The sequence below is a fragment of the Centruroides vittatus genome, unplaced genomic scaffold, assembly GCF_030686945.1.
Source record: "Centruroides vittatus isolate TY-2023 unplaced genomic scaffold, ASM3068694v2 contig_749, whole genome shotgun sequence".
NCBI classification, from domain to species: domain Eukaryota; kingdom Metazoa; phylum Arthropoda; class Arachnida; order Scorpiones; family Buthidae; genus Centruroides; species Centruroides vittatus.
This window is the reverse complement of record NW_027122485.1, coordinates 999,080-1,013,391: the sequence shown is the minus strand read 5'-3', so window position 1 is coordinate 1,013,391 and position 14,312 is coordinate 999,080. Positions and strand designations below refer to the sequence as shown.

Sequence of the window (14,312 nt, the reverse complement as noted above, 5' to 3'; positions counted from 1 at the left end):
TCTTTGAGTATGTGTTTTCTGTAGTTTTTAGTATTTATGACCTGATCCTGTATGGCAATTGTGAATCCTTCCGTCTCTCCAAAGAGGCATCCCGAGCTAACCAGCTGTTTGATGCAGTTTTGTCAACAAAATCCTGGGCCAGGTCATAGGCATATCTGCCATGGACCCATGATTGTTTAATGATGTCTATGCTATTTATATGTTGTGTTGTGTCCATATGTTGTGAATGTAAATTTAATGCTGTATTATTTGAGTATGCTAGAGTTACTGCTTTATGTAACTGATGTTTCTTGTTTTTTGTAGAAAAACACTTGCAGTGTCTGTATTTGTTTGTAGTGGAGGTTAACTATGTCTATCAGGCCACATCCACCATCTTTATGTGGAAAGGTTAATCTTTCTGTGGCAGATTTAGGATGATGTTGTTTATGCTTAGTAAGTGTTGTTCTTGTTTTCCTTTGGAGTTGCTCGAGATCTGTGTGAGTCCAATGTATAACTCCAAAGAATATGTGAGTACTGGGACGACATACGTATTTATTGTATTAACATCATCTTATTTCATCAGTGCTGCAGCAGAGAATGAGATACAAGCATAAGAAACACAACAACTGTGATAAAAATATATAAATGAAACTTGAAATTAACAGAATGTGTAAAAGTTCATGTCACTTTTCACCTTGTGACGACACACCGGTTGTGGAACACTGCCCTAAGGTTTCCATATCTGGTCTCGTCTTTCATCTATCTAACTCTGCTCTTGAGATTAGGGATAGACAGATGGACAGCAGTGGGAATTTATAGGTCTGCAATTGTCTCAATTTGCAGCCCAGTAAGTTTGTAGCTACATTCTAAACATTTTATTTCTAATAAGCACTATATCTTTAGTATATATATATTTGAAAATAAATGTTAAGTAAACAATTTTATTAAATTATATGAGTAATAATTGATTAAAGCTTTCATTGTCAAGATTGATTCATATATGTTATGAATAAATTTTTTCACAATATAAGAAGATAGTTGGATTAACATTTATTAATGAGATACAATAGTGTGTCGAAAATCGGAATCAATTGGGGACTGAGGTTGTTCCGATTACCCATTATGTACGAAAAAATACATTAACCTGTCCTATGTTCAAATTTTTCTCCGTTGCGTGTCGCTTCGTGTTGAATTTTTGTCGATTTTAAGCCTAACGAAAATTTTTATAATAATAATCGAGGCTATCGTATCGTTAAAAATTATTTCTGCATTTTGTACAAACAAAATAAATATATTGAAGAATATAAAAACATGAAAATTATACTTTAGAAGTAAATTTAGTATCAAAAACGTTCGATTCAGCACGACACAGTCCGACTGAAAATTGTGCCGATTACTGGCGATTCCGATTACCAGTGTTCCGATTAACAACTCTCTACTGTATATAGTTGATTGGTGAGCCAAAAATTTTTTCAAGCTCCGAATATTCTGATCTATAGATATTTTGTCAGACTTTAATGAATATTCTTGGGAATTGACATTATTTCCTATGAACAAAAAGTTTGGTATTGAATATAATTAAACTAGCCTAATAATAATTATACTTTATTATTAATCTAGTTTAAAAAAATGATAATTAAAAATGTTTTATGCCTGATTATACAGATAAATGTAAGGAATTACTTGGTGGCATTAGTGAAATAGAATAACCTTTCAAATGAGTATTTAATATTTTGATCTGTTTACTTTGTTTATGTATTTTGCATAATTTTTATATATATCAATCATTAGTCATATTTTGTAGTAGTGCACTTAATAGTTCCAAGTTATCAGATGATTAACACTAGAATTATATATAGGGTGAGTCAAAAGTCCTTTGCAATCTTCAGTCTATAAGTACTGGAAATATATTTGCCAGTCCGATATATGTTCAATTGCATAGACTCTACTGTTTGTAAATTTTCCCTGATATTAAACATCTAGAGCAGTGGTTTTTGACTTTACGCATGGACTCTTTTCCTCTTAATTTTTCCCATAGACATTGCACAAAAGAAAAAAAATTATATTTTTCACTAATAAAAAAAGAAAGAAAAATGTTCAGAAATGTCAGTCAAGAGACATGATGCTGATGGTATTAGATTCTCCTAACAAACCCTGGCTTTATGATCTCTCTGACTTTTTGTCAATGAGATATATATGTTGTATATGTATTCAATAATTTAAATAATTTATATTTTAACCCTTATTCAAGAAATGAGTAATAAAGAACTTGACAATATATATATATACTGTAGAAATATAATTCTCAATAAAACAATTGTTCTGAAGTAAAATTACCCTAAAGATTACTAAAATATCACCGTGAACTCCCAATTCAATATTTTTTTTTTCTGTGAATCCCCAGTATTGTTACATGGACCCTGGTTGAGAACCACTGGTCTAGAGCTGTGGTTCTTAACCTTTTTATACTTGCAGCCCACCAAATATTTCATATTTTTTTTGTGACCCCCATTTTTTAATAATTTATATTTGTTAAATTATCTATAATAAATTGATTTTTTTATTATTGCTTTATTTTTTTTATATAATAAATGTAAATCATAACTTTATTATTTCATTATCTATTTAAGTAACATTTAAACTTCACAATTAAACATGAAAACTCATTAATTTTTAACAGAAAATAAGAAACATGTCGATAAATCCATCCAAAGTCAATGCTAAAACTAAAACACCCACAACTTGTAAAGATTTTGCATATCTTTTGCAAAAATATTTAAATTTTTAAAGCCTACTATTTTTCCTAATTATTTTTAAAATTCCAAGCATTAATAGTTTCTTAGAATTACTTTGGAATAAAAGAAGTAAATACTGCAGTGTAAGTAGCATATTTGCATTTATTTCTTCTGTACTAACAAAGTTTTATGTAAGAAGAAATAAAAAAAAATGAATAAAAAAACTAATTAGGAAAACTATCTATCTTGTATTGAAAACTAAAATAATATTCAGTTATACATCAATTTTCTTTTTCTGAAGGAAATTTTGCATAATTTGGCAGCCCCCTGGCAAACTTCTTACATGACCCCCAGGGGGCCACGGCCCACCTGTTAAAAATCACTGGTCTAGAGACTAAACTAGAACAGTTTCATTTGGATTGATTGTTTTTTTAGGCAGTGCCATGGAGCTCAATATTTTAAGTATTGTATTTATATAATTACCAATTTTAACAGTTCTTCCTAAGTAAGTTACTGTAAAATATGTTCAGTAAGATTTTATTTTTATTTATTTTGCAAGAAAAAAATGTATTGAAATGATTAACTTTAAAGTTATTTTAAACATAAATATTTAAATTTCACAAACTTATTTTTAATAAACAAATCTTTAGTCATAAACAGTTCATAGAAAAAGGAATAAATTTTAAATTATGTTGTATTTTACATGCTCTGGCACGAATATGTTCATAAGAGTGATTTGCATAGCATGCTTAGTAATCATAAAAAGCTTAGTGGTTACAGGTTAGCCTTGTTCAAAATTTGATTTTTTTTTTTTTAAATTGTGGAAATAATGGACACAGAAGAGACTAATTTAGAAATGAATTATTGATATTAAAATAAAAAAAATAATAAATAACGGTGAACTGCTTTGTGGCAAAAAACTAATCTTAACACCTTTGTTGACAATTTTGCACTCTGCATTTAATTTCTGTTGCTGGATTTGTCTGCTCTGTTTTTGAGGAAGAACTTTCAAAACTTGTTTTCAAATTCCCAAAAAAATTTTTTTTGCAGAAAAGGCTACATTTTTTTCACTATTATTTTCAAATCTCTTACGTCATTTGTTGTTGTATTGGTTATCCCCTAGCACCTGGGGAAAAGTGTTGCTTAATAGAAAAGTTAAGATTTTATCACAGACAGTGGTGACAGTATGCACATATATTTCAGTTTTAAATGCATATAAATCTGGCTCTTAGTTATTAGTCTTAACCAATACTTGTACTTTAAATGTTAAACATTAAAATTACTCACAGTACAGTAGTTTAAATTAGTATTATAAAAACCAGCAAGCAAACAACCCTGGGTGAGTTAATTTTAATAGTAACAATTTAGAAATTTATTAATTCTAATAATTTAGTTATGCTAAAAGGACATTAAGAAACAAGAGTTGAGTTAATAAAATCAAAATTTTCACTAGTCTTATTACAGCCTTAATAATAATCTTATTTACTTTCTCACTTAAAGTTGTAATCAGTAAAGGCAAATTCCAAAGTGATTGCAATAAGTGGATTCTGTTGTATTCTGAATTTTGCCATCTTATGCTGTGCCTTCTGCTACATAATTTTGTAAATTGAATATAAGTAAAATTTCTTATCCTGTTAGGCATTGACTGTAAGAAATTAGTCATTTTAAGATGCCTGTTTAAATAATAGAAAGTTTACACATTGTAACATTGCATATTTCTCGACTTAGCAAACATTCATATGAAGCAACTTTGTCAATTTGTTATACATTGGAATTATAATGATAATAATATGCCTTTTTCAAGTAATTTTTTCAAAATGTTTTTATGTATTGCATTAATCAGGAAGCTTACTATATTGAAAATTTTCAAATTAATTAACATATTTTTATTCAGTTCATTAATTTTAATAGAGTTTTTATTTATTAGAGGAATATCAGTCTTATTTGATTTTGACTGTCCTGGATAGGGTTAAAGATCTGATTTTATAAGATTTTCTTGTAATTTTTTTTTTGTTAAGAAATTTTTATTTTGAAAAATTCAGTTTTCTAATCATGATATATTTCTCTAAATAATAATTCTCAATCTTTGTTTTGCAGATTCCTTTGAATGTTGACATTTGATATTGCCAATTTTTAGGAATCTGCTATCATAGTTTGAGACATATTTTAGTGTAATACATTAATATAAAAAAAAAAAAATTTTCAAAATTTTAATTTCTGAATAGCCACCATTTTGTTTCTAATAATTACTAATCCATAGGTACACAACATAGAAATGATCCTGCATGTTAAGACTTTGGACAAAGATTTATTCATCATTTCAAGAAAAAAGTTATCAACTGCTTTATGCTAGAATATGCTTTCATGTTCTGTTTTATAAATATGGACATTTCAATTACAAGTGCTATTTCATGCTTCTCTTCAGTGACACTAAATTTGTAGACTGAATGTTTACATAAGTCATATAAATTTGAGTATTTAAATTTTCTGCTGCAGTTGAGGTTGTTAATATTTTCAAGAATAAGACTTTAAAGAAACTCAAAAAGACCATTCTAAGTGTAAAAATACAGTATATAACTGATCATATTGTCTATTTTTCAAATTTAACATGGCTCAAAGAGGCAGAAGTTGTACTCCTGATGCTGATGCATTTGATCATTTCTATGATATAAATGAGAGACCAGTAGATCAAATATCTTTGGAATTTTTCTATAAACCTCATACTATTACTTTACTGTTGGTATCCATTATTGCTTTGCTCTATTCAGCATTTACAAGAACTGATGAAACAACATTAGAAGATAATATATGGAGTGGAATTTGCTGTGTAATTTTCTTCTTTTTAGTTATCAGTGTTCTTGTATTTCCAAATGGACCTTTCACACGACCACATCCAGCAATATGGAGAATTGTATTTGGAATCAGTGTACTCTATCTCATGGCTCTACTCTTCTTACTTTTCCAAAATTATCACACAGTAAAGTCAATAATGTATTGGTTTTATCCCGATCTGATTGCTTTCAAAATTGATACTGAAAAAGAATATGGTGTTAACTGTTCTGATATTACATTAGAAAAGCTTTGGAATCATGTTGATGTATTTGCATGTGGTCATTTCTTTGGATGGACTATGAAAGCAGTGCTAGTTAGACATTATGGAATATGTTGGACTATTAGTGTTATGTGGGAAATAACTGAGGTAGCATTTGCTCACTTGCTGCCAAACTTTATTGAGTGCTGGTGGGATGCTTTGCTTCTGGATGTACTTCTATGCAATGGTTTGGGTATTTGTTTTGGCATGTTTATATGCAAGAAACTAGAGATGAGGACCTACAATTGGGAGAGCATTAAAAATATACAAACCACTACAGGAAAGATTAGAAGAGCTGTGTTACAATTTACACCTGAGAGCTGGACTCATGTCAGATGGTTGGATCCAAAATGTACTTACATGAGATTTTTGGCAGTTAGTGAACTTGTCATTTTTTGGCAAATTACTGAGTTAAATACATTTTTCCTTAAACATATTTTTGAAATTCCTCCAGATCATACATTAAGTATAGGAAGATTAGGGCTTATTGGTATTATTGTAGCTCCAACATTGAGGCAATATTATAGTTATGTAACTGATCCAAGATGCAAGAGAGTTGGTACTCAGTGTTGGGTGTTTGGAGCCATAATGATGACAGAAGCCAGTATTTGCATTAAATTTGGTGCAGAATTATTTGCACAGACTCAAATACAAAATATTCTTGTCTGGTTATTAATCCAATTCATATTAAGTGTATTCTGTGTTTATTTCTGTGTACTGTATGGTAAATATCAACAAAAGTGGTGTTCATCAAGTTTAGATATAAATCTGAGCAGTGCTACTAATGCCACAAATATTCCAGAAGATATATTTGAATCACCAAATAATTCCAATGAAATTTTGGTGAAAAGTTCTAAACAAGAAGTAGTAGCTAGGAAGCGAAAATCTAAGCTAGTCAATGGTTATTAATAGCTAAAGATTTTTAAATACAGAAATAGAAAAATTTATTTAAGAATATTAAAATGTTATGCAAAAGATTTGACACTTTGATGAAATGCAAATCTGTCTTTATTTTCTCTCTGTTCCTGTTTTCAAATGTCTTAGAAAAAAATGAATTTATAATTTAAGTAAATTTAATATGCTAAAATCTTATTGATCTTAATATTTTTCATGGTCTTATTAAAACATAAAATGAAGATGTTGAAGTTTTACTATTTTATAGATTTGCAAGCTTGATTAAATTAGACAATTCATTTCATCATACGAAAAATTGTTGATAATCATTAACAGTTGTGGCTTCCATTTAAAAATAATCTTAAGCCTGTCTAAACAATGTTATCAAGTATTCTCTTGGAGAAGTAAAACAAAATTAAAAAAGGCACATCAAAGCTTTGACAATTCTTTATTTAGTATGTTTGTTCTTTGCATGTAGAAATAGATTTCATATATATAAAAATTTTATAGTATAAATGAAACTATTGTTATTAATGTATATTTTGTAATATTTCACAATGTAATTATAGATAGATGTCACTACGGTATATTTAGCTAATATTGCCATAACTTTTTGCCAACTTGTAGATTAATGTTATATACTATAAAAATATATTACTGTCAGTTGTCATTTATAACACATTGCTTTGTATTAAAAATATAAAAGAAAACTGTGTGTGAAAATTCTTGATTCATATAAATGATGAATTATTAAATATTGCTTTCATTTTGTAATTTGTTATTGAAATTTAATCACAAATATTTTCCTTAAAAATAAAATTGGATTATTTAGAAACTATCAACAAGTATTTTTCTTAATTTGTTGCAGTTTTAAAGTTTGTAAACACTTTGATATTAGAAAAGATGTAATATATATTAGTGTGTACAGAGTTGAGTGAAATAATTGTAAATGTTATTGATTTCCTACTATTTACAATTCTTAAGAAAGTACTGCTTATCATTTCCTTTTTTATATTTGTTACCATATTAATACTAATCACACTCATATCCACAATTATTCCTACCATATTATTATTAGAGATGATAAGGTAAATGTAAAATTTTCAAACATTTTTTATCACAGTACAGTAGAGCATCGATTATCTGACTCAATTGGGGACTGAGGTTGGTTGGATAACTGAAAAAACGGATAACCGAAAAGTATGAAAAAATTCATTATCAGTATAGTGTATTAGTATATCGCTATTATCCTAATTCGCGTTGAATTTTCATCAATGTTAAGCCTAACAAATTTTTTTAAAAATAATAATCATCATTACATTATTTCTTTATTTTGCACAAAATAAATACAGAAATAAAGAAAAATAGAAAATTAAGCCTGGTTTAAATACTGGCCTCCCTTTCGATGAATGGTCGAGCCAGTGTTTCCAGCTAAAACATGCAAAAATTTAACAAAAATAATATTAAAGTAGCCAAGACATAGCCAAGTATTGTAGCGCCACATCGCTAGCGGGCATTTGAATTTGCCTACTAGAACGCGGTCGGTTAACTGATGTGACAGTTGATCGGGGGTCGGATAATCGATGCTCTACTGTACTTACATTGAGTAAATGTAAGTATATATCGTAAATAATACTAACATAAATAAATATAAGTAAATTATAATTACCCAGTTTTTGTGCTTAGGACATTCTATACATCTGAGGCATGAGAAATTGTAAATGAACATGAATCTGAGATGTGCAATTAACAAAACTGGACAATTTTATTTCACTGAACAGATGAAAATCATTGATATTCATCAGAATATGCTCAAATAAAATAATTAAGTACGTAAAGCCATATGCACAAATAGGCTATACACAAGGAGAAAAAGAAATGTGAACTTGAACTCCTTAAACTTGAACTGTGAATGAAAACTTGAAAAAGAAATGTGTAATTAATAAGTAGGTCTCCTGAAAAGCTTGTGGCTAATAATGCTGTGGTTTCTGAGTTGGTTTGATCCTCCTTTTGATTTTTTTCTTCTTTATTTAAAATTCAATGTGGTGGTGGTCTTGTTTTCATTCTGTATATAGTATTTCTTTAGCTTTCTGACCAGAACCTTGTTGAGAATTATTAAAGTACATGGTGAAAATGTAATTATTATTGTTTAACAATCCTAATATATATATATAATCTAATTAGAAAACATTTTCATAATGCTGATATTCATATGCTATATATATTTTAATCAAGAAATTGATTTCATAGTAAAGTTCAGCATATGAAGAATGAAGATCAGCATTATGAAAATGTTTTTTTAGATTTGAAACCAAAAGTATTTTTAAATAGTTATAAGCATGTTAGAAAAAACAAATTGAGAAATCGGTTAGAGATTGTAATATCTTGCATGAGAACTGTTACTTGAGAAAGTTGATCTGTATAATATACAAACTAGATTTTTTCCATTATCTGAAATTTTTTATTCTTTGAATGTTGGGATTAAGTGTTGATTCTTGGAATCAAAGATAAGTAAACTGGTTCAACCCTGGTCTTTGTTATAATCAACATTTTGGATTTTTGTCTTATGCATGGATTATAGGGAGGTCTTGCTAACTTGTTATATTTTATTGAGTCATACAAATATATTGGTGATACTTTTAATGTATAAATTCTTGATGAAAAATAATGGGGGAAAACAAATTATATAATTATATTTTTTTGTAAATAAATAACATTTAGTAATGAATGCCTACTTTTTTCTTTCTGCTCTGTGGGCATTAAGACAACCTTTTTAATGGTATTCATACAGCCAGGAATATCCTGAACAGATCAACTTTGAAAAATTTCTGAGGTTCTTTGTCGGATTCTATTTTGAATCTTTCAGAATGGAATACTGAGTCCTGACACCTTTATCGCCTTTGCAAACAGCTGTTAGAACTTAGACTAGTCATATGTTATTAGCTGGTTTGTAAATCAAAACTTCCTAATTGAATTGTATATATATAAATCTCTAAGCCAAAAACAGAAATTTTGGTAGACTATCTTGCAGCCTCAAGGTAAAGAATATCCTTTATTGAAGATAAGAGTTACATATTCATTTCGGGCTTATTTAATCTTTAAGCCCCTCTTCAGTGCCATACTAAAAAAATTGAAAAACTATCAGTAACATAACACAATATAACATGCATGGAGTATATCTTCTAATATTATATATTCCTATCATAAAAACATAAATGCATATGTAACCTGTATCTTCAATAAAGGATGTTCCTGACCTTGAGGCTGTAAGATAGTCTACCAGAATTTGTTTTTGGCTTAAAGAGACATTTAGATATATGAACGAATAAACAGTTACTATTACAAAAAACTTTAAAAAAAATTCCTAATTCAAATTAAGGGCAAAATCTCACTTTTAAAGCATTCTATACACTTAAGGACAAAATTGCTTGTTTTTCATTTTACCATATTTCTAAAAGTCCAATGTATTCTACACAATGAATTTGCTAGGTCTTTTAGTTCTTATCATAAAAATGAATTAAATTCATAAAAAAAATTTTAAAGTTTTAGAACATAAAAAGCATCCAACCTGTAAACTTGGTAGTTGATATATTTGTAATTTATTAATTTGATTTGGTTTAATTATGGAATTTAATATAAATAGGATTTCTGGGAATTTTTTATTTCCCACTCCTGAGAAATTTTTTTATTTATTTTAAGTTTGGCTTTCCTGGACTTTGGGACCAGGTTTCAAGTATCCATGTTTTAGTGTAAATCTTTATACAGGAAATCCTCATTAATTTGAACTCTGATAGTTTGAAATTTTGCTAGTTTGCACTTTTGTCCCAACCAGGGATATAGATTTACATGTTAAGGAATTTGGTTAGTTCAAGATATGACTACTTTGAAATTCAAAGTGAACATTCTGTCTGAACTGTGATATGCATATGTTAACTTGTTTGTTTAGAGCAAAGTGCCTTCATGCTATAAGAGAACAATAGACCAAGAACAACTATAATCTGGTCAATATGGCTTTGCTTTTACAGTAACACATTTTTAGAAAATGGGTGTGATCAAAGTGGCAGCCTACTGCTTGGGAGACCTGGGATCAAATCTGGACAGGTCAAAAAAACTCCAGGAATTTTTCAGATGGGTAGTCCATCTAGATATATCAGGCCATGTTCCTCACTAACCAGCTGTTTCATTGTGATTCTGGTGGGCTTGCTAAAAAACGGTCCTCTTAGCACCCACAGGGCAGAAAGAGTTTTAAAAAAGTAATGCATTTTTGGGTGTCTTACCCTTGGATTATCCTTTTTTTCTTTCTCTCATCTCATGAAATACAGTTAGTATTTGGGATTGCAAGATTGGACTAAAAGTAGTAGATTGAGGGCTCTTAGATACTACATTTGGGTATCTTGCTACTTTTTGGGCCACTTCAAAAATAGTTTGGTTTACAGTTACTTTGAGGAATTCTGCTTTACTTTTTATAAAACCTATCTGAACAACCTGCAAGGTTCTCACTGGACACATGCTGTTTACCTACAGTTTTATTTATATTTATTAATTAGTTCTATATATGTAGCCATATTTCATTTGCTTAAATTACATGGAATTTGGCATATTGTACAGAAATATCAGGTAATTCAAAGTAATGATTATTTTGTCCCTTGAATTTCGAACTAACAAGGATTTCCTGTATCACTGTTTTCTAAAATAATAGTGAAAAATGTTTGTGAATAAAAGATAGTAGAATTCTATTATTCTGTAATGCATTAGTTTTTTATTATTAAATAAATACAAAAATAAATAAATTTTATAATTTGATTTCAAGCAAAATATTTTTGACAGTTTTTTTTATGGTATTTTAGACTATTAACATTTCATTAAAAATATATTTTTATTTGAATGTTTTTACAGTGCAATTTTAAATTTTTTTACAACCAATATTTTGAATTCAGTTCTTAAGGTACATTTACCTAGCTTTATCAAAATTCTTTGTATTAGTATAAGTTATAAATTATGATTTTGTAAGAATTTTTTGCATACGTTCATACCCTGCTAAAGTGAGTCTGCTCTGTGCTGTTTTGCTATTGTGTTTGATAATTAGAGAGAGAAAATACTTTATGTACTTTTCCAGCAAATTACTGTTTAATCAAACTAATATTTTTGGCCTTTACCCAATTGTACTATTAACTAGCACACACAGAAATAATTCTCTCATCCTCTCTGACTTCTGGAGGCTAAAAAATTCCAAGTCACTAATCCATTTACTCAAAATGGAACTTGTCGGAAGGCCAAGAGTATCATATTTTTCAATTACAAACTGGTTTCTTATCCATTCATATTTTGACATGTCAAGATCTTTAAAGTAAAATTGCTTCTGTAGATGGGTCAAGTGATTATTAATAAGAACTTTACTTCTATTTCATCAGCAGAACAGGACAGGTACTTTTAAAATTGGGAAACATGTCAAAACGTTTCAACATACCTCACTGGGGCTCAACTTTTGTTGAGACATTTTGGCAAGAGTATGGATGGATTTTTAGCATTTGTACCAGAATTATTTGGATGGGGGTTGTGAGTTAGGTATAACTATTTTGCTTAGTTATTTTTTTGACACTGATTTGACTTTTTTTTTTTTTTTGTTTGTATTAAAAAGTGACAATTTGGATATAAGTCTTTTTTCTTAGTAATTTTTAACCTGAAATGGCTGTGGCATCTATTTTATCAATTTTTCGTTAGTTGAGATAACATTGGTCCACATTACTTATGATGATCAGGTTCTTCTGTACTATACTATGTTATCCACCAACATGCTATGATTAAAATTCTTGGCCATGGCAGGTTGTGACAATAAAAAGTATGCATATGTATATTTATTCAGCAAAAATGAATTGTGATTTTGTTAAACTTAAAAGTTTGTGATATGATTTACTTCAAATTAAAAAATATATCATATTTACATGCATACCTTTCTGATAGGTTAGGTTACAGATCACAAATGTAAAGCAAATATTGTCAAACAAAATTATTTTTTACTTGCCAGTGCATATAACATCCTAAATACATATTTACACTATCATTTATTATGTGTGCATTAATATTGAGTCTAAACAACAATGCAAAAGTAGAAATAATATTGACCCAAAAAAACCCTAAGCAAGGCAAGTGCTGAAAATAATTATGACTATAATTTTCTTTAAATACAGGTATGCCTGTATAGTAAATTTATAAAACAATAACATATATAAGGCTTGATTGATACTGATCTAACCTTTTGTTATTTTAAGGATTATTTTAATAAAATAGGTAGTAAGCTTATCATTGAATGATATCAAAAAATGAATAAGAACGAAATAGTAAGTTTTTTCTTCTTAATACCGCGTCTTAAAATTAAAAAGCAACAAAAAAATGGATATCAAAAAGAAATATTGATATATTAAATTTTTTAAATAGGACTAACTATTAAATATACTTTTTTCCATTGAACTCTGTTTTTTGTTTTTAAAGGTAAATATTTGAGTTCTATTTAAATTTTTTGAATTAGTGTTCATTTCTTGAATCATGAATTTTCTTCTATTAATTTTGCTTTTTTTTTTTAAATACACTAACACAATAATAATTATTTTTATACATATTATGTACATCTTAAATTAGTAAAATTTAACAAATTAATTAAATAATTAGTACAGGATAACACAAAATATACAAAAATAATCATTTTTTGAAAAATTAATAAATTAATTATCTTTACAGGATTTAAATCTCGTAAAATACTTTTGCCTATTTGTTTCAAATTTGATACGTTTCCAAGTTTCGTATATTTGCAAACTACAGTTACTGCAAATTCTGCAGTTGCAGAATTTTTTTATATGATAATTTATGTCCATGAACATAATCCTCACACATACAAGTTGTTTTAAAAATACGATATAATTGAAAATGCTTGTTCTTTTCCAACAAAGACCAATTTTGTATGCTCTGTTCACAGCACACTTTTTATAATTATTGTTTGATAACTCTCGATCAAATGAAGATAAAATGGAAATTGTTCTTGCTTTATATCATGATAAGTAGTTGTCCATACAGGAGCAGTGTAAAGAAATACAGATGAAATCATTGAGTGAAATAATTTTATATAAATATGAACAGAAGTCATTTTAGCTTTTGAAAGAATAGGCCACATAAAACCCAGTGTCATCTAGCCAAATAATCTATATATATAATCGAGACGAGTTGATGATAATAATAATAATCAGCGCAGAGCCCAAACGGTAAGGGGTTGAAAGTTGAAATTTGGTACACAGTTAGGGTATGTCACGAGAACGCACGCTAAAAGGGATTTTTCGAAATTCCTCCCCATGGGGGAGAGAGACAGGATTAAGTCTTAACACTTCCATCAACAATGGAAATATTAAGAGAAAGCAACGTGCAAGACGCAGATGCAGTATTTTTCGTTTTTGCGGGAAATCAAACATATTTTTAGACCTATCTAAAAATTCTGTAGTCTGGAAACAGGGAGGACCCAATTCTTGCATTCTGTGAATACGGGTAAGGTTGACTATAATGTAATAATCTTAATATTCGCTAAAACGGTTAGGAGTTGAAAGTTGAAATTTGGTACACAGTTAGGG

The 14,312-nt window shown here is 28.6% G+C and overlaps 2 protein-coding genes across 2 annotated transcripts in view; both read left to right on the top strand.

The window, feature by feature from the left end:
• RpL36A (ribosomal protein L36A) overlaps positions 1–14,312 on the top strand; it is a 59,240-nt gene that overhangs the window by 5,402 nt on the left and 39,526 nt on the right. The window lies entirely within an intron of this gene.
• On the top strand, positions 4,816–7,362 carry LOC136981252 (phosphatidylserine synthase-like). The gene has a single exon (XM_067277538.1). The coding sequence runs from the start codon at positions 5,323–5,325 to the stop codon at positions 6,712–6,714; it is 1,392 nt and encodes a 463-aa protein (XP_067133639.1). The 5' UTR covers positions 4,816–5,322; the 3' UTR covers positions 6,715–7,362.